At 40.9% G+C, this 17,235-nt stretch overlaps 1 protein-coding gene across 1 annotated transcript; it reads left to right on the top strand.

Moving 5' to 3' along the window:
- Positions 1-326: 326 nt before the first annotated feature.
- Positions 327-16,111, top strand: LOC139462261 (coadhesin-like). The gene is made up of 9 exons (XM_071243861.1): positions 327-555; positions 1,471-1,650; positions 4,534-4,719; positions 6,144-6,323; positions 8,186-8,374; positions 10,164-10,352; positions 11,258-11,452; positions 12,446-12,557; positions 14,656-16,111. Exons 1-9 carry the CDS (start codon positions 483-485, stop codon positions 14,765-14,767), a joined length of 1,416 nt encoding a protein of 471 aa, XP_071099962.1. The 5' UTR covers positions 327-482; the 3' UTR covers positions 14,768-16,111.
- The last annotated feature ends 1,124 nt before the right edge of the window (positions 16,112-17,235 follow it).

Here is a 17,235-nt window from a genome sequence, read left to right as displayed (position 1 = left end):
CCCCAATACACTCACTACCTCACAGCTCTTCAATGTATATAAAGTGATCTGACACGTAAACTTTATTTTGCGTACCAAAGGAAACCCCGTTTACAATAACCACACACTACAGCCAGTATGAAAGTGGGAACCATACCAACAAACAAACGCTGTCTGCCTCAAGCTGAATAGCCCTGCCAACAATGACTCTTTATGCTTATCCTCATGCATATGGTATAACGTGTCATGGCTGAATAGTTTCCATTGGCAAGAAGCACACATTTAGGACACAGAGTACCCGTCAACTTAAGATATAAGAATGCTCACAATGATGTCGTGATTTTCTGTGTACAGTCCTGAATAGCCAGAGCGTTTCTAACAGTCAACAACTTGAATAAGCTTTACCTAACATGAGAGTAAACGAAGAACGACTGGGAAGTCAGCTCCAGGAGGATAAGATGTGTATTTCCTGTACTATATAAACACACTGTATCTTATCGAAGATGCGAGACATACAACGACGAGTGTTATTCACATTGGCTCTTTTGACAGTGATTCAGATCTCCTCTTCTCAAGGTAACGTAATCGATATGTGAATATGTTACAGTCAATGAGTAAAATGACTGAGATTTTCACTGAGGCAATTTACAAAACGCAGAATTACAAATATTGTGCCATTTCCTGTATAATGATAACGATTTTTTAAAACGTTTTTATGTTTTATTTCATCACCTGGTGACAAAATTATAGGATTAAAAGAAGAGTAAATGTATGTTTCATTTTTGTGGCTTCTAATACTACAATAGTTAATCGATTGTGGTGTTCAGACGTTTTGAATTCTTAATAACTTTTGGTCAATCTGATTAAAAAATGGTTGTTAAATGACTGAAATACGCAATGACACAATGATGAATATGACCCTCACTGAAAAGAAATCACACTATTCACGAATTCGTTTTTCAGCAATTTACGACTAATGTCGGTGTAGAAGTTAGAATCGATTGAGATATCCTTGGTTATGAAATCGTATTTTGAAAGAATTTGCAACGTTTTACAAAGATCAATTTGATAAATGAATAAAATTCAAATGAAAAGCTCCAAAATTCTGATCTTCGATTCTTAGGTGTAATCCTTGTGACTTTCACCAAAGTGGTAAACGTAGAAGGCCTGCCTCGGGTTTTATTTCAACATCTAGTTTTTATGCTGTGAATTGTATCTGCTTGTATATTCGCCGCAGATGATGGTGCAGGTTTTACGGAGTGGACTGAGTGGACAAATCCTCCTTGTAGTGTAACGTGTGGACAAGGTGTTTTGATACAATTCAAAGGAAAAGCCCCCAAAATTCTGATCATGGGACACGGGTGTTTCTAAGGCGCCATGATTGTGTGTTTCGCCAAAGTGGTAAACGTCTTAGACCTGCATTACATCGAGTTTTCCTCCCACATCTAGTTGTTATGCTGTGATTTTTGACTGCTTTTATATTCACTACAGGTGATAGTGGAGGTTTTTCGGAGTGGACGAATTGGACAGACCCTCCTTGTGGGAAAACGTGTGGACAAGGTGTTACCAAACTAGTCTACAGAAACAGGCAGTGTACATCCATACCGGCTAATTGTTCAGGGTCGTTCCTTGAGACCAAGGAGACGATCTGCAGTATTCCAAGATGTCCAGGTAAGCATTCGTATTTATAACGATCCCAACTTTCTCGTACGAAAGCATCCTCCTCGTGAAGTTCTAAATAATGACAATCTACCATGAGCGAGTTCGTGGGCCGTTTACTGCTGACTTAATGAACTTATGTTGAAAAGCACTTTCATGATTTGCCACATTGTAAAAAGCTGCAATGACCTGGGGAACTGTCAGTTATTAGCAAGGGTGCCGGAAAATATAATGAAATGTTTTGGAAAATGGTTATTATTCTTGTACATTTTTATTTCATGTCAACCTTAAATCAGTCAAACATAATCAACACGTACGTAGTAACACAATAATTGCACCTGAAAAATGTAGTTATATAACCTGTCTGAAAGATATTTTACTTCAAGAAACTACAAGTGTCAATTTCACTGATGTATGAATTCTGTAAATATTCTCAGAAACGTACACTAAGTCTATCTAACCTAATCAGATTCATTGCGTTACTACACAATGAGCTTTGAATTTACACAGGATGATGCAGTTGTATAAAGAGATAGTCCTTCGAAATGAAACCTTGACTCTGAAATCCAGGCTGTGACCCTACACATATCATGTAATTATGTTATTTGGTTCAACTAGTCTGTCCACATTCCTCATTGGAATGCCACCGAACTTGGCGGCGAAAACGGTGATGCAGTTTGCAGCCCGGAAATGGCTTGTGCCTGGCACATAGAGCGCACATAGAGCGGTGCGATTCTCCTGGCTACAAATAACGCGTCTTGGAAGCCAATTCGATCATGACTTGTCCTCCGTGGCAGAGGACTATTATATGATGGAGACACATTTAATGCATATGCATTTGTAGTTAAGAGTGAGTAAGTGAGTTGGATTTAACGCCGCTTTTAACAGTATTCCGGTTATATCACGGCGTGTCAGCTCAAGGTGTGAGGAAAGCCCGAAGTGATGCAGGTCTCAGACGTTTACCACTTCGGTGAAACCTGCGAGCACAGGTATGGTGTAACCACGGGTAACATTCAGAAACAGGCAGTGTCAATTCACGCGGCTTAATTGTACAGGGCCGTACGTTGAGACGAAGGAGATACCCTGCACTATTCCAAGATGTCAAGGTAAAAAATTGGTATTTATATCAATCTCAACTTTCTTGTACGATAGCACTGCTCCTTGTGAAGTTCTAAAAAGAGACAATCTACGCATGAGCGAGTTCGCAGGCCATTGACTTCTAAATTTATGAATTTATTTATGTTGAACAGCACGCACTAGATTTGCTACATTGTAAAATGCCGCAACGACTTGGAGAACTAACAGTTATTAGCAAGGCTGCCAGAAAAAAATGTTTGGAAAATGGTTATTATTCTTGTCCATATTTATTCCATGTCAATCTAAAATCAGTCAAACATAATGAACACATACGTAATAACACAATAACTGCACCTGGAACACAAAGTTGTATCACTTTTCCGCCTCTGTGGTCTAATGGTAGCGCGTCCGCCCGGAGAGCGGAAGGTCCGGGGTTCGATCCCCGACCGCGTCATACCAAAAGACGTTAAAAGATGGTAGTTGTTGTTACCCTGTCTGGCGCTCGGCAATAAGGGGCTAAAACAAGGACTGGTCGGCTTGGTGTCAGTATAATGTGTCTGAGTGGGGTATTAATGTTAAACTGTGACCTGGTATCTCATCGATCAGTGAGCTAGCACTATAAATCGGCATCATTCCGGACTAGTACAAGCAGCCACACACATACAAACACGTGAATGCACGTCGCTATATAATTGCAATAATCTTGGACGCGACGTTAAACCCCATTTCACCTCACCTCACTGATGTATAAATTCTAAAACAAAACAGTTATGTGGGAAACTTCTAACCTAAACAGATTCATTGCACTACTGAACAAAGATATTTGAATTTACACTGGATGATGCAATTGTATGAAGAGATATTCCTTTGAAATAAAACCTTGACTCTGAATTCCGTGCTGTGACCTACCTCACTTATCGCCTCACACATCTTTCGTAATAATGTTAGTTTGTTCAAATAGTCTGTCCACATTCCTCATTGGAATGTCTTCGAATTTTGCAGCGAAAACATTGATGCAGTTTTCTGCCCGGTTTTCAGCATTTTGAGCGCTGCGATTCTCCTGGCTACAAATAACGCGTCTTGGGGCGAAATTCGATCATTGCTTGTCCCCCGTGTCAGAGGAATATTACGCGTCGCGATGGAGTCCCGTTTACATTAAGTAACGAGTGAGTGAGTGAGTGAGTATGGTTTTACAATATTCCAGCAATATCACGGCGGGGTACACCAGATACGGGCTTCAAACATTGTACTCATGTCGGGAATCGAGCCCGACCGCCCCTCATAAGTAACGAAAATGTATGAGTTTGACATAAGTTTGGGAGAATTTGTTCCAAATACCAGTTAATCTGACATACAGCATATTGCAAAAAATATCAAATGGTTTGGGGTAAGACTCAACGTTTTGATTTTTTATCCGACTTGGTACCCAGTCGGATAAGATGGCAGTGTGACTGTTAACCTTTTAGGGCCTCAAAGGCAACCTAGATTGCATACTCCCCAGGGAGTTGAGAATGATTATTACCTTCGGATTTGTCTTGAGAGTCTCCAGATCCAAACACCTTTCCTTAGGAAAACAAATGACGCCACACATCGTTTGATGACGTCACTTATAAGTCAAGTTCGCTGACTTAGTTGATGCGTGTCATCTTATCCAAACTGCGTGGATCTATGCACATGATAGCAATGGGTTGTCTGGTTTACAGACCTCTGTCATATAACTGGCATATTGCTGAATTCGCCGTTAAACAACAAACAAAAGTTATGTCATTATGGTTTCTTTTAAGTAAATTATATAAAACTGCTATATATCTCCTATAGTGAATGGAGGATTCTCCGAGTGGGGAATGTGGGTCAGTGCTGCATGTTCAGCCACATGTCAAGGCACGCTGACGCTCACCAGGACCAGAAGCTGTACCAATCCCAGCCCTCTATTTAATGGAGCCCAATGTCAAGGACCATCTCAAGAAACTCAACAAAGATCCTGCGGGGACGAGAGGTGCCCAGGTATGTAACGTCCTCACATCTTACATGCAAGTACCACATTGAAGTATGGTTCTCAATAACATTTATTTCTGTTGTAATGAAACTAAAAATAGTTTGTTACTTCAGATACATTTTTTGGCTGATGTTCTTCTGATGTGATTCAGGTAACTTGCTGATTACAAACCGCATTGAGTAAAGGGTGACATACCATGAATTCAATTTACAAATCCTGTCATAGGTTTCGTAAATGCTGTACGATCCACAGGTGGCCGCTCGGCAAACCTGACTCTTGAGGGTTCTTTGGCTTCGGCCCTGCCCTACATAGGGATGTTACTTTGTTCTCTGCTCACCCAACAGTGAATAGGTACCCGATGCGAAGAGATTGTAATGAGACTTAAAAACATTTTAAAAGTGAGGTCCTTGTATGATACTCGTCAGTACGGTCCGGCTTTCCAGGATACTACTGTCATGAACGCCAACGGATATTATTCCGTTACCTTCAATCGTTGATCCGATGGGATGAAATTGTAATGAGACTTAAAAGCATTATAATGAACGCGACCCAATTTCACTTCACCTCACACATCTGATATACAGACATAAACAGTGTTATTCATAATAGTTTATCTGTTACATGAAAAGGAAACAAACCCAAGCGAAATGAAAACATCAGTTTGAACCGATATAAAGTAAACGATACAGTGATGACACCACGGCCAAGACCGAAACAGAGAGATGAACTGTCAATGTTCAGTTGGCTATTGTGATCGTCATACCGTACCACCTGATCATAATAACAAGTAATTGCTGTAAACCGTACATGTATGCCTTTCAGAATAAGCGGTGGTAGTTCGGTTTTAATATATCTTGCAAAATGTCATTATTTATCTTGCTTGTGTGTGTTTATTACAACATAAACGATGTTAAAAAAAAACCCAAAGCCTTAGTTCCACTGTTTCGTCTCGATGGAGTAAATGTAAATTGCATAGGGAAATACGACGTTGTCGTGGCCGTCTGCTGCCCCCTTCCCCGTAAATTTACAAAAGACTGACGCAAAAGGAAAAGGTCCCATTTTGACGAGCAACTAGCCGAAAATAGCAACGAGAGGCGAAATTGATGAAGAAGTCGCAGCGATGATCTATTTGACCGTCGCTGAGAGGAAATGATAATGTTCACGAATTCGATTTTCAGCGAATTACGGGAAATGTCGGATGCCCATGGTTTTCGAATTAATTCGAATTATTTGCAACAAAGATCAATTTTAAAATGAAAACAATTCAAAGGAAAACCTGCCAAAAATCTGACCATGGGACACAGGTGTTTCTAAGGCGCCATGATTGTGTGTTTTACCAAAGTGATAAACGTCTTAGACCTGCATTACATCGAGTTTTCCTATCACAACTAGTTTTTATACTGATTTTTGACTGCTTGTATATTCACTACAGGTGATAGTGGAGGTTTTTCGGAGTGGACGAATTGGACAGACCCTCCTTGTGGGAAAACGTGTGGACAAGGTGTGACCAAACTAGTCTACAGAAACAGGCAGTGTACATTCACGCCAGCCAATTGTTCAGGGCCGTTGCTTGAGTCCAAGGAGACGATCTGCAGTATTCCAAGATGTCCAGGTAAGCATTCGTATTTATAACGATCCCAACTTTCTCGTACGACAGCATTGCTCCTCGTGAAGTTCTAAATAATGACAATCTACCATGAGCGAGTTCGTGGGCCATTTACTGCTGACTTAATGAACTTATGTTGAACAGCACTTCCATGATTTGCCACACTGTAAAAGGCCGCAACGACGTGGGGAACTGTCAGTTATCAGCAAGGCTGTCAAAAACTGTAATGAAATGTTTTGGAAAATGGTTATTATTTTTGTACATATATATTTCATGTCAACCTAAAATCAGTCAAACATAATCAACAGATACGCAGTAACACAATAATTGCACCTGAAAAATGTAGTTATATTACTTGTCTGAAAGTTATGTTACTTCAAAAAACTACAAGTGTCAATTTCACTGATGTATGAATTCTGTAAATATTTATGTTTTCTCGGAAACGAAGACTAAGGCTATCTAACCTAAACAGATTCATTGCGTTACTACACAAAGAGATTTGAATTTACACTGGATGATGCAGCTGTATAAAGAGATAGTCCTTCGAAATGACACCTTGACTCTGAAATCCAAGCTGTGGCCCTACACATCTCATGTAATTATGTTATTTGGTTCAACTAGTCTGTCCGCATTCCTTATTGGAATGCCACCGAACGCTGATGCACATAGAGAGCACATAGAGCGCTGCGATTCTCCTGGCTACAAATAACGCGCATTCGACCATGACTAGTCCCCCGTGGCAGAGGAATATTATATGATGGAGTCCTATTTAATGCATATGCATTTTTGGTTAAGAGTGAGTGAGTGAGTTGGATTATTCCAGTTATATCACAGCGTGTCAGCTTAATTTGTGAGGAAAACCCGAAGTGATGCAGGTCTCAGACGTTTACCTGCGAGCACTGGTATGCTGCTGACAAACCTAGAAACATAATCTCGGCGAACCGAGATTCGAACCCACAATCATAGGTTTCTGGCGTGCCAAAGGGACGCAACTCTGCACAGCGAATCGCGGCGCCTTAGACGACTGGGCCACCCGTGCCCCTTTAGTAAGGAAGAGTATGACAGACGTTTAGGAGAATTTGTTCCAAATACCAGTTAATCTGATATACAGTTATAGCGAAATACCAGATAGTTATGATTAAGTTTCAAAGTTTGTTTTTTTATTTCGTGATATGATATAGATCTTAAAATATGCATGTTTAAGCCCAGCAGTATATGGGTACCCAGTCGGATAAATCACTCTTGTTACGGTTACCGAATACATATATATATATGATAAATAAGATATTCGTGTAGCCCTGCTGAATGACACTATTTAAGTTTTGGACTGGGAATGAAAATGATGCTTATCAAGAAAATGTTTCATACGAAGTGAAATGTTCCAAATCCAGTGTAATAACGTTATCAACCGATCAGATTATCCAAGTTATCCAAGCTGTGTTTAATATTATAATATATTTCCTCATCCAGACATTAGCCCGTCCTATAATTTAGGGTGTGATTCCAGTATAATTCAGATGGACAGAAAGATACATGGGTTCCACACATTGTACCCATGTGGAGAATCGAACCGGAGTGTTCTGCGTGACGAACGAACATTTCTACGTTTGACTTCCTATCGCCTACGTTTGACTTCCTATCTCCTACGTTTGACTTTCTATCTCCTACGTTTGACTTCCTATCTTTTACGTAGGAGAGAGTTATTCTAGTCCATACTAAGTCCTACGTAGGAGATAATAAGTCCTACGTAGGAGATAGTTATTCTAGTCCATACAATACCATCTATATCAACAGTCATTCCGAACCGAAATGATGCAGAATTTTGGGAGCAGAATGTTTTCACACCATTTAAGATCCTCTATCAACAGTTAACGGCAACGTCAGTTCGTGGACAAGTTGGAATACATACTCTTCTTGTTCGTGTGGCACAAACGCACAAAAACACAGAACAAGAACAAGAACATGCACCAATCCTGTTCCAGCATTTGGAGGAAAGTTCTGTGATTCCCCACTAGTTGGCAGAGAAACACAAACCTGTGTTCCGACGCCCTGTCCAGGTAAGTGGGAATACATTTATTCATGTTTAAGTCGTTCCAGGAATTGTATGGTGGACACGTTACTTGTCAACATGATGCGCAATGGATTCCCATGCTTTGAACTTTAGATTGAGTTTTCACACTTCCTTACTCACTGGCGCCTATTTAATGTCTTTGTCTTTGTTGGTTGTTTAACGCCGCACTCAGCAATATGGGTAAATACCCGATACCAGACAATCCAGTGATTGACATCATGAGCATCGATCCACGCAATTGGGATACGATGACATGCATCAACCAAGTCAGCGTCACTGACCACCCGATCTCGTTTGTCGCCTCTTACGACAAGCATAGTCGCCTTTTACGGCAAGCATATGGGTTGCTGAAGACCTATTCTACCCCGGAACTTCATGGGTTGTTGATTTTTAGTAAATGTTTTGCACCTAATAAAGTCGATATATTTAATTTAATGTCATAGATAGAAATATGAAAATCTGGAGCTCGATAGTCACATGTTGTCGTTGTACAAAGGCATTGAAGACGTCCATTGTCATGTCACATAAGGCCACAAGGTTGCGCTGATATCAGTATATGTGACGGCCCCGGGCAGCAATCACGGCTCTGCATCTCCTCGGCACTGACTGGATAAGTGTACGAATTCTGTCATGTGGAATTATGGGGCAAAACGCTCATTTCGACGACGATAAACACGTTGTCTTCCATATCTCCAGTGAAGAAGAAATCGTGATTCATCGCTAAACCATACTCGTCTCCAGTTTCTCAAATTCCAAGGCTGTAAGGTATGGCACCAACGCAAGCGTCGCTGTCGAGGGATCTGTTGCAAATCAGGGACGATAACTGGTCTTCTGGGTCGGATTCCAGCCTCGCGAAGACGGTGCTTGACGGTCTGGTCCGATATCCTCTTCAAAACAGGGATGCGTCCTGCAGTCTCCGTAGCTGTGGTATTGCGATGACGTAGGTGGATCAGTCGAATGTAGCAATCCTGTGCAGGAGTGGTAACACTTGGTCGGCCGGTTCTCGGACGGTCTGCAGTGGAATTGAACTGTGTGTATCGGTCCCAAAGGCGGCAAATGGTGTTGTAGTGGACATTGAAGTGGCGGATACGTCCTATGTCGATGATCCGATCGGCAGCGCTGAGTCTCGGCATTTTCGAACTTGAAAAAAATGTTGACAGTTGAATGACAAATTATTGGCTTATGCTTGCCTTTTTATAGCCACTACCACGAGTTACGAATGCCATAACTTGCACTTGCATTTTGCTTTACTGTTTCCGTTTAAGACATTGCAAATCGACAATGTCTGCGTTTTGACGCACCTGTTGTCGAATATCAGGCCACCAACATTTTCCAATAACATATATCCAATTTATATACCGGATTTTTGTGTAGTCAGGTTCAGTAAACTACATACTACCTGTGCGTTGTTTTTTTTTTTGAAGAGTGTATGCATTACTTAAGTACAAAAGTTGACATATGTAAGGATGATTTCAATGTTCGAGTAATAACGGAGCTCGAACTGTATTGTTTGTACGTTACATGTCACATACTAGTTCAATATTCGCTACATCATATCAGGAAATTCTGTTGATATAATATGCTTACCAAATTTGTAACCTGTTTAACGTTACGTTGAAGGATAATTGTACAGTTCATCGAGGTATGAATCTACTGTTATTGTTTGATTTCGTGATGCATATTCCTTCAAAAACGCTTGTAGATGATTCTCATAAACGTTTGCACTGTGATGTTTTTCTACGTAACTGACCATGTATATGTCTTCGCAATCCTAGTTACAGATGTTGTGTCACCGTGGACGTCATGGGAAGTTCCGAGGTGTCAACTCCAAGTTACATGTGGTGCGGCAGCCGAGGTGACAGTCACCAGATCGCGGAGCTGTGACACACCAGCAAACGGAGTTACCTGCTCTCTTTCACTCACAGAGACAAAGACCTTCCGCTGTGGAATTGCGCAGTGTCCCGGTACTGTTGTTTTCCCAAATATCAACATTGTGTCAGAAAACTAAACCAATAAATTGATGATAAAAGGATCACACATGCATCCGTCTTGGTACTGAAGTCTTTGATAGGCATTTAAAAGTAGATAGAACATAAATAAATGACACTTCTTTATGCATATTTATGTTCTCCCAACTTCTAAATGCCTATCAAAAGATTTCACTCGACATCAACATGGAGATGAGGCTATTAGATATACATACTCACCGCCAATAGAAATGCGAACTGTAGAAACATATAGAGAAGTATGTAGGTGAAGAAGAGATGTTTCCAACGTGGACCACGTTATGTCAAAACTAAGAATGAGTCAATTCTTATCACAGAGTGTCTTTATTGTTATCATGATATGCTTTACGCGCTAATCCTACTCGAGACAAATGGTACATTTCGATCCATGGATCTATGGCGTCACTCTATGCACTCACTCAGCATGCACCTGATGAAGGAGCAAGAAGTAGCTCTGAAACTACGTGACAAAAAATATAATTAAGTTGCTATAAATGAAATGGTGACATTTACTCCTTTCCTGGTACTGTTGAATAATTTTGACGTATCAGTTTATTGAAAACATAAGTTTGAGGGATGCACTCAAATCATTTGTGTCACTAATACGTTTGTGATTTTCAAAATTAGATGAAAGAAGGTTGAGCGAGTAACAAAATGTCATTTACTAATAAAGTAACCTCACGACAGTTTTTTGCCATTAAAAGTATGCTTTTGAAAAGTTAACCCGATAAAGAACAATTAACCGTTCAAACGACTACTGCCTTACGACACGGAAAGGTATTTCTTGTTCTCCCGAAAAATTCCACCGCCTGTTTAATGGCTTCTTGCATACAAGTATACTAGTATATCATATTTTTATTCAGCAATTAACGGCGGGATGTCGGTTTGGACATCATGGAGTGAAGGACCTTGTTCGGCCGCATGCGGCTCGGCATTCCAGAATGTAAACAGAACAAGATCCTGTACAAACCCAGCACCCCAATATGGCGGTAACGACTGCAGCGGACCTCGTTTTGAATCTATGAAGAGAACCTGTACTCGGTTGCCAAGTTGTCCAAGTAAGTATGCCCCGGTGGGGATTCAGGGACGAATAACTCCCCAGTGAGTATGCTTTTATGCCGCTTTCAGCAATATTCCAGCAGGGGAGACACCAGAAATGGGCTCCACACATTGTACCCATGTCGGGAATCGAACCCAGGTCTTCGGCGTGACGAGCGAACGCTTAAACCACCAGGCTACCCTACCGCCCCTTAAATCGTCAGTACCCTATTCTTGTCGTATGAGATGGCTGACGAGGATCAGATGCTTACAGTGTAGGGCATGGTTGATTGTGTCATTGTTAATCGATGGCAATGATCAGTGCTTAAATGAACCTGCACGGCTCAGTTTCACAAAGCGATCGTAGTGCTGTAACTAGCGTAACGCCTATACTTTAACATAGACTTACGACGGGCTTAGCGCTATTATCTCATTGTGAAACTGGGCCCAGGATGCGTCAGGTCACAACATAATGGCGCAACTGTCATTAATAAAAAATCCATGGAAGGTTGATTTGTGTGTTTGTTTTATGCCGCACTAAGCAATATTCTAGCCATATGACGGGGGTCTGTCAGTAATCGAGTTTGGACCAGAGTATCCAGTGATTGACATCTTAACAATCGATATGCGCAATTGAGATACGATGATATGCATCAACCAAGTCAGCGAGCCTGACCACCCGATCCCGTTAGTCGCCTCTTACGACAAGCATAGTCGCCTCTTTCGGTAAGCATGGGTTGCTGAAGGCCTATTCTCCACCCGGAACTTCATGGGTCTAGTGAAATTTGAAGCGAATATAGTTTGAAACGAATATTGCGGTACCAATTCAACCAACTTCAAAGTCTTGAACGATATAATAAAAATGATGCAGAGATATACAGTATGTTACATATCCGTGGTAAAACTACATAAAATGTTACTTTTATACGAATCTGTGTGTTCCCAGTTATAGCGCTATAATAACAACATCATATATTAACAATTAACTCGGCTATAAATTATATATTTTTCAGCAATGTCAACACTGGTTGGGCGCATACTTGTTGGCTTGTTTATAGCCTTGGGGATTCTGCTTATACTCATCATTATTGGAATTCTGTGGTGTGTGTGTTGCCGCAAGAAAACGTAAGTGAACCTTTTCACTGTTGAATTCATGTAAATTAGTGATTATTTACACAGCTGTGCAAAACTAACGTCCCTGTAATGTACGGATAAAGCGTTCGTGACACACTGAATCCGTTCATAATCCGTCACTGTGTCCACTGTCCTATAATTGTGCGTGACATGCGTTCACTAACACATAAAATGCGTTATTTCGATTCATAAAAGCACAATTAGCCCATATCTAAATAAGCCTTTGAAAGGCATTTAGAAGTGATACACATAAGGAAGAGAAGTTTTGGATTTATGGATAATTGATGTGTGTTACTCAAAATAAAGCAGTTGACATCCATAAATTATCTTCCTTTTCATAAAACAGCTTGAACGCATCATGACATATTTAATGGTTAAATGTCTATTCTTATGTTCTCCTGTAGGTAGTAGTGAGTACGTTGGTCCATAAGTGGCCTGGATCATCGTGGGTTCTTATTCTAGATTCGCCCTCATTATCATCCACGATTTATCAGCTCCAACCAGTGTTCACCAAAGTATATAAGTCTGCGTCACTTAAAACGTTCACCAAAAATTCTCCATCCATCCAAAAAAATCGACAGAGTAATCACTAAACTCCAAACAGGACACACCAACCTAAATAACCACCTAAAAATTTTTAAAAAACACACTACAGGTAACTGCCCACACTGCAAACAACCAGAAACCCCAGAACACGCACTCATCCACTGCACACACTACCTAACACATCGAACCGCATTACAAACCACCCTTAATCTAAACAAGGCTCTAACTCTAGAAGAAATACTAAACCCACAAAATAAACTAGAAAACTTCAAGGCCTTAGGCGTATTCTTAATAAAAACGGAACTAATAAAACGCATCTAAAAACACAATAACCTACCAAATCAAAATCACATAAACAAACAAACATCCACCATACCCAGCTCCCTTAGTTCTCCTCCCCAATCCCATCGGCATCTATTCCAAATCTCAAAATTCCCAAATTCTATATAAGCAACCCCTAAAACCCCCCTCTTGGGTTGCACAGACCACCTTCGCCCCTTTCGGAAACACATTAAATGGCCTGGCCGGGCCCGTGTGCGAAATACGCATCAGTCGGAAAGCGCACGTTAAATCTCCAAAGTAAGTAAGTAAGTAAGTAAAACGTTCATCTTTCATTAAGCTGACAATCGGTGATGTAACTGATGAGTGGGTTTGGTCATGTACACGAAGCTCTTACGTATGTATGTACAATAGGGCGTGACTTAAACAGGAATTGTAAATAATATTTTCTATTGTTGTGTACATGTGCAATATACGAACGCTCATATTTTCATGGGATGGGCTGGGGATTGGGGTCTTGAGGGTTGTGAGATTACTGAGGAGGCCATGAAACAATGACGCACTTTTATTTTTTAATAATTAAATTCAAAAATGTAAATTGAAAATGACCGGCGCTAAGGTCCCAAACACAAAAACATTACTTCTTTGTTTCTTTAATTGTTACCCACCATCATACCAGGGTGTATAAATCGCCTCCGTGGTCTAGTGGTAGAGCGTCCGCCCGGAGAGCGGAAGGTCCGGGGTTCAATCCCCGACCGCGTCATACCAAAAGACGTTAAAAGATGGTACTTGTTGTTACCATGTCTGGCGCTCGGCATTAAGGGGCTAAAACAAGGACTGGTCGGCTCGGAGTCAGTATACTGTGTCTGAGTGGGGTATTCATGCTAAACTGCTGCATGGTATCTCAGTGAGCTAGCACTATAAATCGGCATCAGTCCGGACTAGTACAAGCAGCCACACAAACAAACACACGTACATGCACGTCGCTATATAAGTGCAATAATCTTGGACGCGACGTTAAACCTCATTTCACCTCACCTCACCAGGGTGTATACTTTCTTTTGTCCGGCTGTTTACTTAGAGGCTTTGTTGGGTTACATTATTCATATAAAAAATCTAACGGGATTGCACGAAATAATGATTAATGATGAATTGATTCAGACACATGTTTATGATACCGTCCCAAGCGTACAATGGATTTGTAATAAGTAGTAAAAGGGTATGACGTTTGTGTCTACTATTAATATTGTTATTTTTATTTCAGGAAAGACGAAGTCAGTTACAAGCATGCTAACATTCGCAAGAGTGAGTTCCACCAGTACCACAATGTCAAACCTGGCTTTCTGAAACAGCCGTATTTCAATCTCGAGGAATAGATACATTACAAGGCTCATGCGCTGTTGACAGTGGGCCTCTGTAGTGAAAGGAACGAGTATCAAACAATATAATTGATATGAAGGTGAACCATGTCAACGTTTTCTGTGATACTTTTCCATTTGTTCGAGATTTAGTCATCCGTATTTTCGCGAACCGTTATGTTATGCTATGTTAATGTATGCTTAATTTGAAACTTAGACAAAATTCAGTAATTCCAATTAGTAATTTGCATATATAGACACTGTAGGTCCACTCCTAATCAAACAATAGATATAGATATTGTTAGACGAAATTCCTTTTTCTTATGTACATTAATTAGTAGCCTATTACAACAGTTGTGAAAACTGCCAAATAGATTTCATGAAACTTTACAGCAATTCATTTCTTCTCGTTGGAGGATTAGTTTAAGTCAAATGGTTCCATCTAGTTAACACAGAGTACTTGAAGATCCGGGTTAGAAAAATTTAATTATGTGATGGATCACCAGGTGTTCATGAATAGGATTAAGCATGTCCTTCTCGCGTGCACATGTCTTCGCGTTCACAATTTCATTAAATAGGCGACCCGTGACGATCCGGGGTATAATAGGTCTTCAGCAACCCATGCTTGCCGTGAAAGGCGACTATGCTTGTCGTAAGAGGCGACTAACGGGATCAGGCTCGCAGACTTGGTTCATGCATGTCACCTTATCCCTATTGCGGAGATCGATGCTCATGATATCAATGGCTAGATTGTATGGTCCAGACTCGATTATTTACCGTCATATACCTGGAATATTGCTGAGATCAGGGTTAAACAACAAACAAACAAACAAACAAACAAACAATGAAGCAGTTGACGTTGACGTTGTGATCATATATATTCAGTTTTCTCATGTGTTTACTCAGATACATCTGGGACGGGCCTTGCCATGTTTATATCCCAAACTTATTTGATATCTATATTTTCAAAGGGTAGTTGATATATAGACTGAGTACCAAACAACATGACTGAGGACGTGCGCCCTGTCAATGTCCTCTGTTATACTTTTCTTTTGGTCCTGGGGTCTGTTAACCGTATTTTAGCGTACTGTTATGTCAAGTTAATTAAGTCTATTTTGAAGCTTAAACAAAATACATTCATGCCAAACGGTTATTATTTTGCCATCGAAAGCATAAACCAGTGCGTATAAGATCAAGATTTTAGTTCAAATTGACGCTTAATGAACTTTATTTTGAACACGAAGTTTCTAGAAAGTAAACTTCTCGTGTATTTTCTGTGACATCGTATCTTTTCGTGTTCGGTTTTACCATATAAGACGATGAATATGTGTATGTAGGTATGTATAGTTTTTTGTCGTCAATAAACTCTATCCAAATGATCTCAGTTTATTAATGTATCCGAAACCTTCTCTGTGGTTCTGTGGAGCAGGGGGCACTGTGGATGAGGGGGCACTGTGGATGAGGTGGCACTGTGGATGAGGGGGCACTATGGATGAGGGGGGACTCCTGATGAGGGGGCACTGTGGATGAGGGGGCACTATGGATGAGGGGGCACTGTGGATGAGGGGGCACTGTGGATGAGGGGGCACTATGGATGAGGGGGCACTATGGATGCACTCCTGACCCAGTCTGTCATCGTATGCCAGTTGTGTGGATCGATGCTCATGTCAATCACTGGATTGTCTGGTCCAGACAAACTCATATATAGAGCGCCGTCATAAAGCTGGAATATTGCTGCGTGCGGCGTTAAACAAGAAACAAACAAACAAAACAAACATGGCCCAGTCGTCTAAGACGCCGCAATTCACTGTGCTGAGTTGCGTTCCTCGGGCACGCCAGAAACCCATGACTGTGGGTTCGAATCCCGGTTCTCACCGATTATGTTTCTAGGTTTGTCAGCAACATTCCCGTGGTTGTGGGTTTCACCAAAGTGGTAAACGTCTGAATCCTGCATCACCTCCAACTTTAAGCTAACACGCCGTGAGATAACTGGAATACTGTTCAAGGCGACGTTAAACCCAACTGACTCAAATGGATAATATGCACAGAGAGCGGACGTCGGGTTGTTCGATCCCTAGCCGCTTCATACCAAAAGAAGTTGAAAGATGCTGCTTGTTATTACCCTGCATGATGATACGCAGTTGCGAATCATGCTAAAACTGCAACATAGTTAATTGGTGGGCTAGCATTATAAAACCGGCATCAATCCGGATTATTACAACCAGACACAAACACTCACACACGTGCATGCACACCGCTACTTTAGTGGGATGATCTTGAAGACGATGTTTAACCCCATTTCATCTCACCTATTAGGGTATATGGAACGTCGAGCAATTCCCAAATACTTTAGTATGCACAGAATAGGAAGGTGGGGTAATAAAGGTTTTATCGATCAGAGAACTTTACTGAAAAATAGCTTCCGTTTTGGTGTATAATCACATATACATGTATTACAACGAGATAGTGTTGTGGATAGCCTAATA

Source organism: Haliotis cracherodii, unplaced genomic scaffold, assembly GCF_022045235.1.
Source record: "Haliotis cracherodii isolate W230 unplaced genomic scaffold, xgHalCrac1.p SCAF_15, whole genome shotgun sequence".
NCBI classification, from domain to species: domain Eukaryota; kingdom Metazoa; phylum Mollusca; class Gastropoda; order Lepetellida; family Haliotidae; genus Haliotis; species Haliotis cracherodii.
The sequence above is the reverse complement of the archived record's forward strand: the minus strand, read 5'-3'. Positions and strand labels throughout refer to the sequence as shown.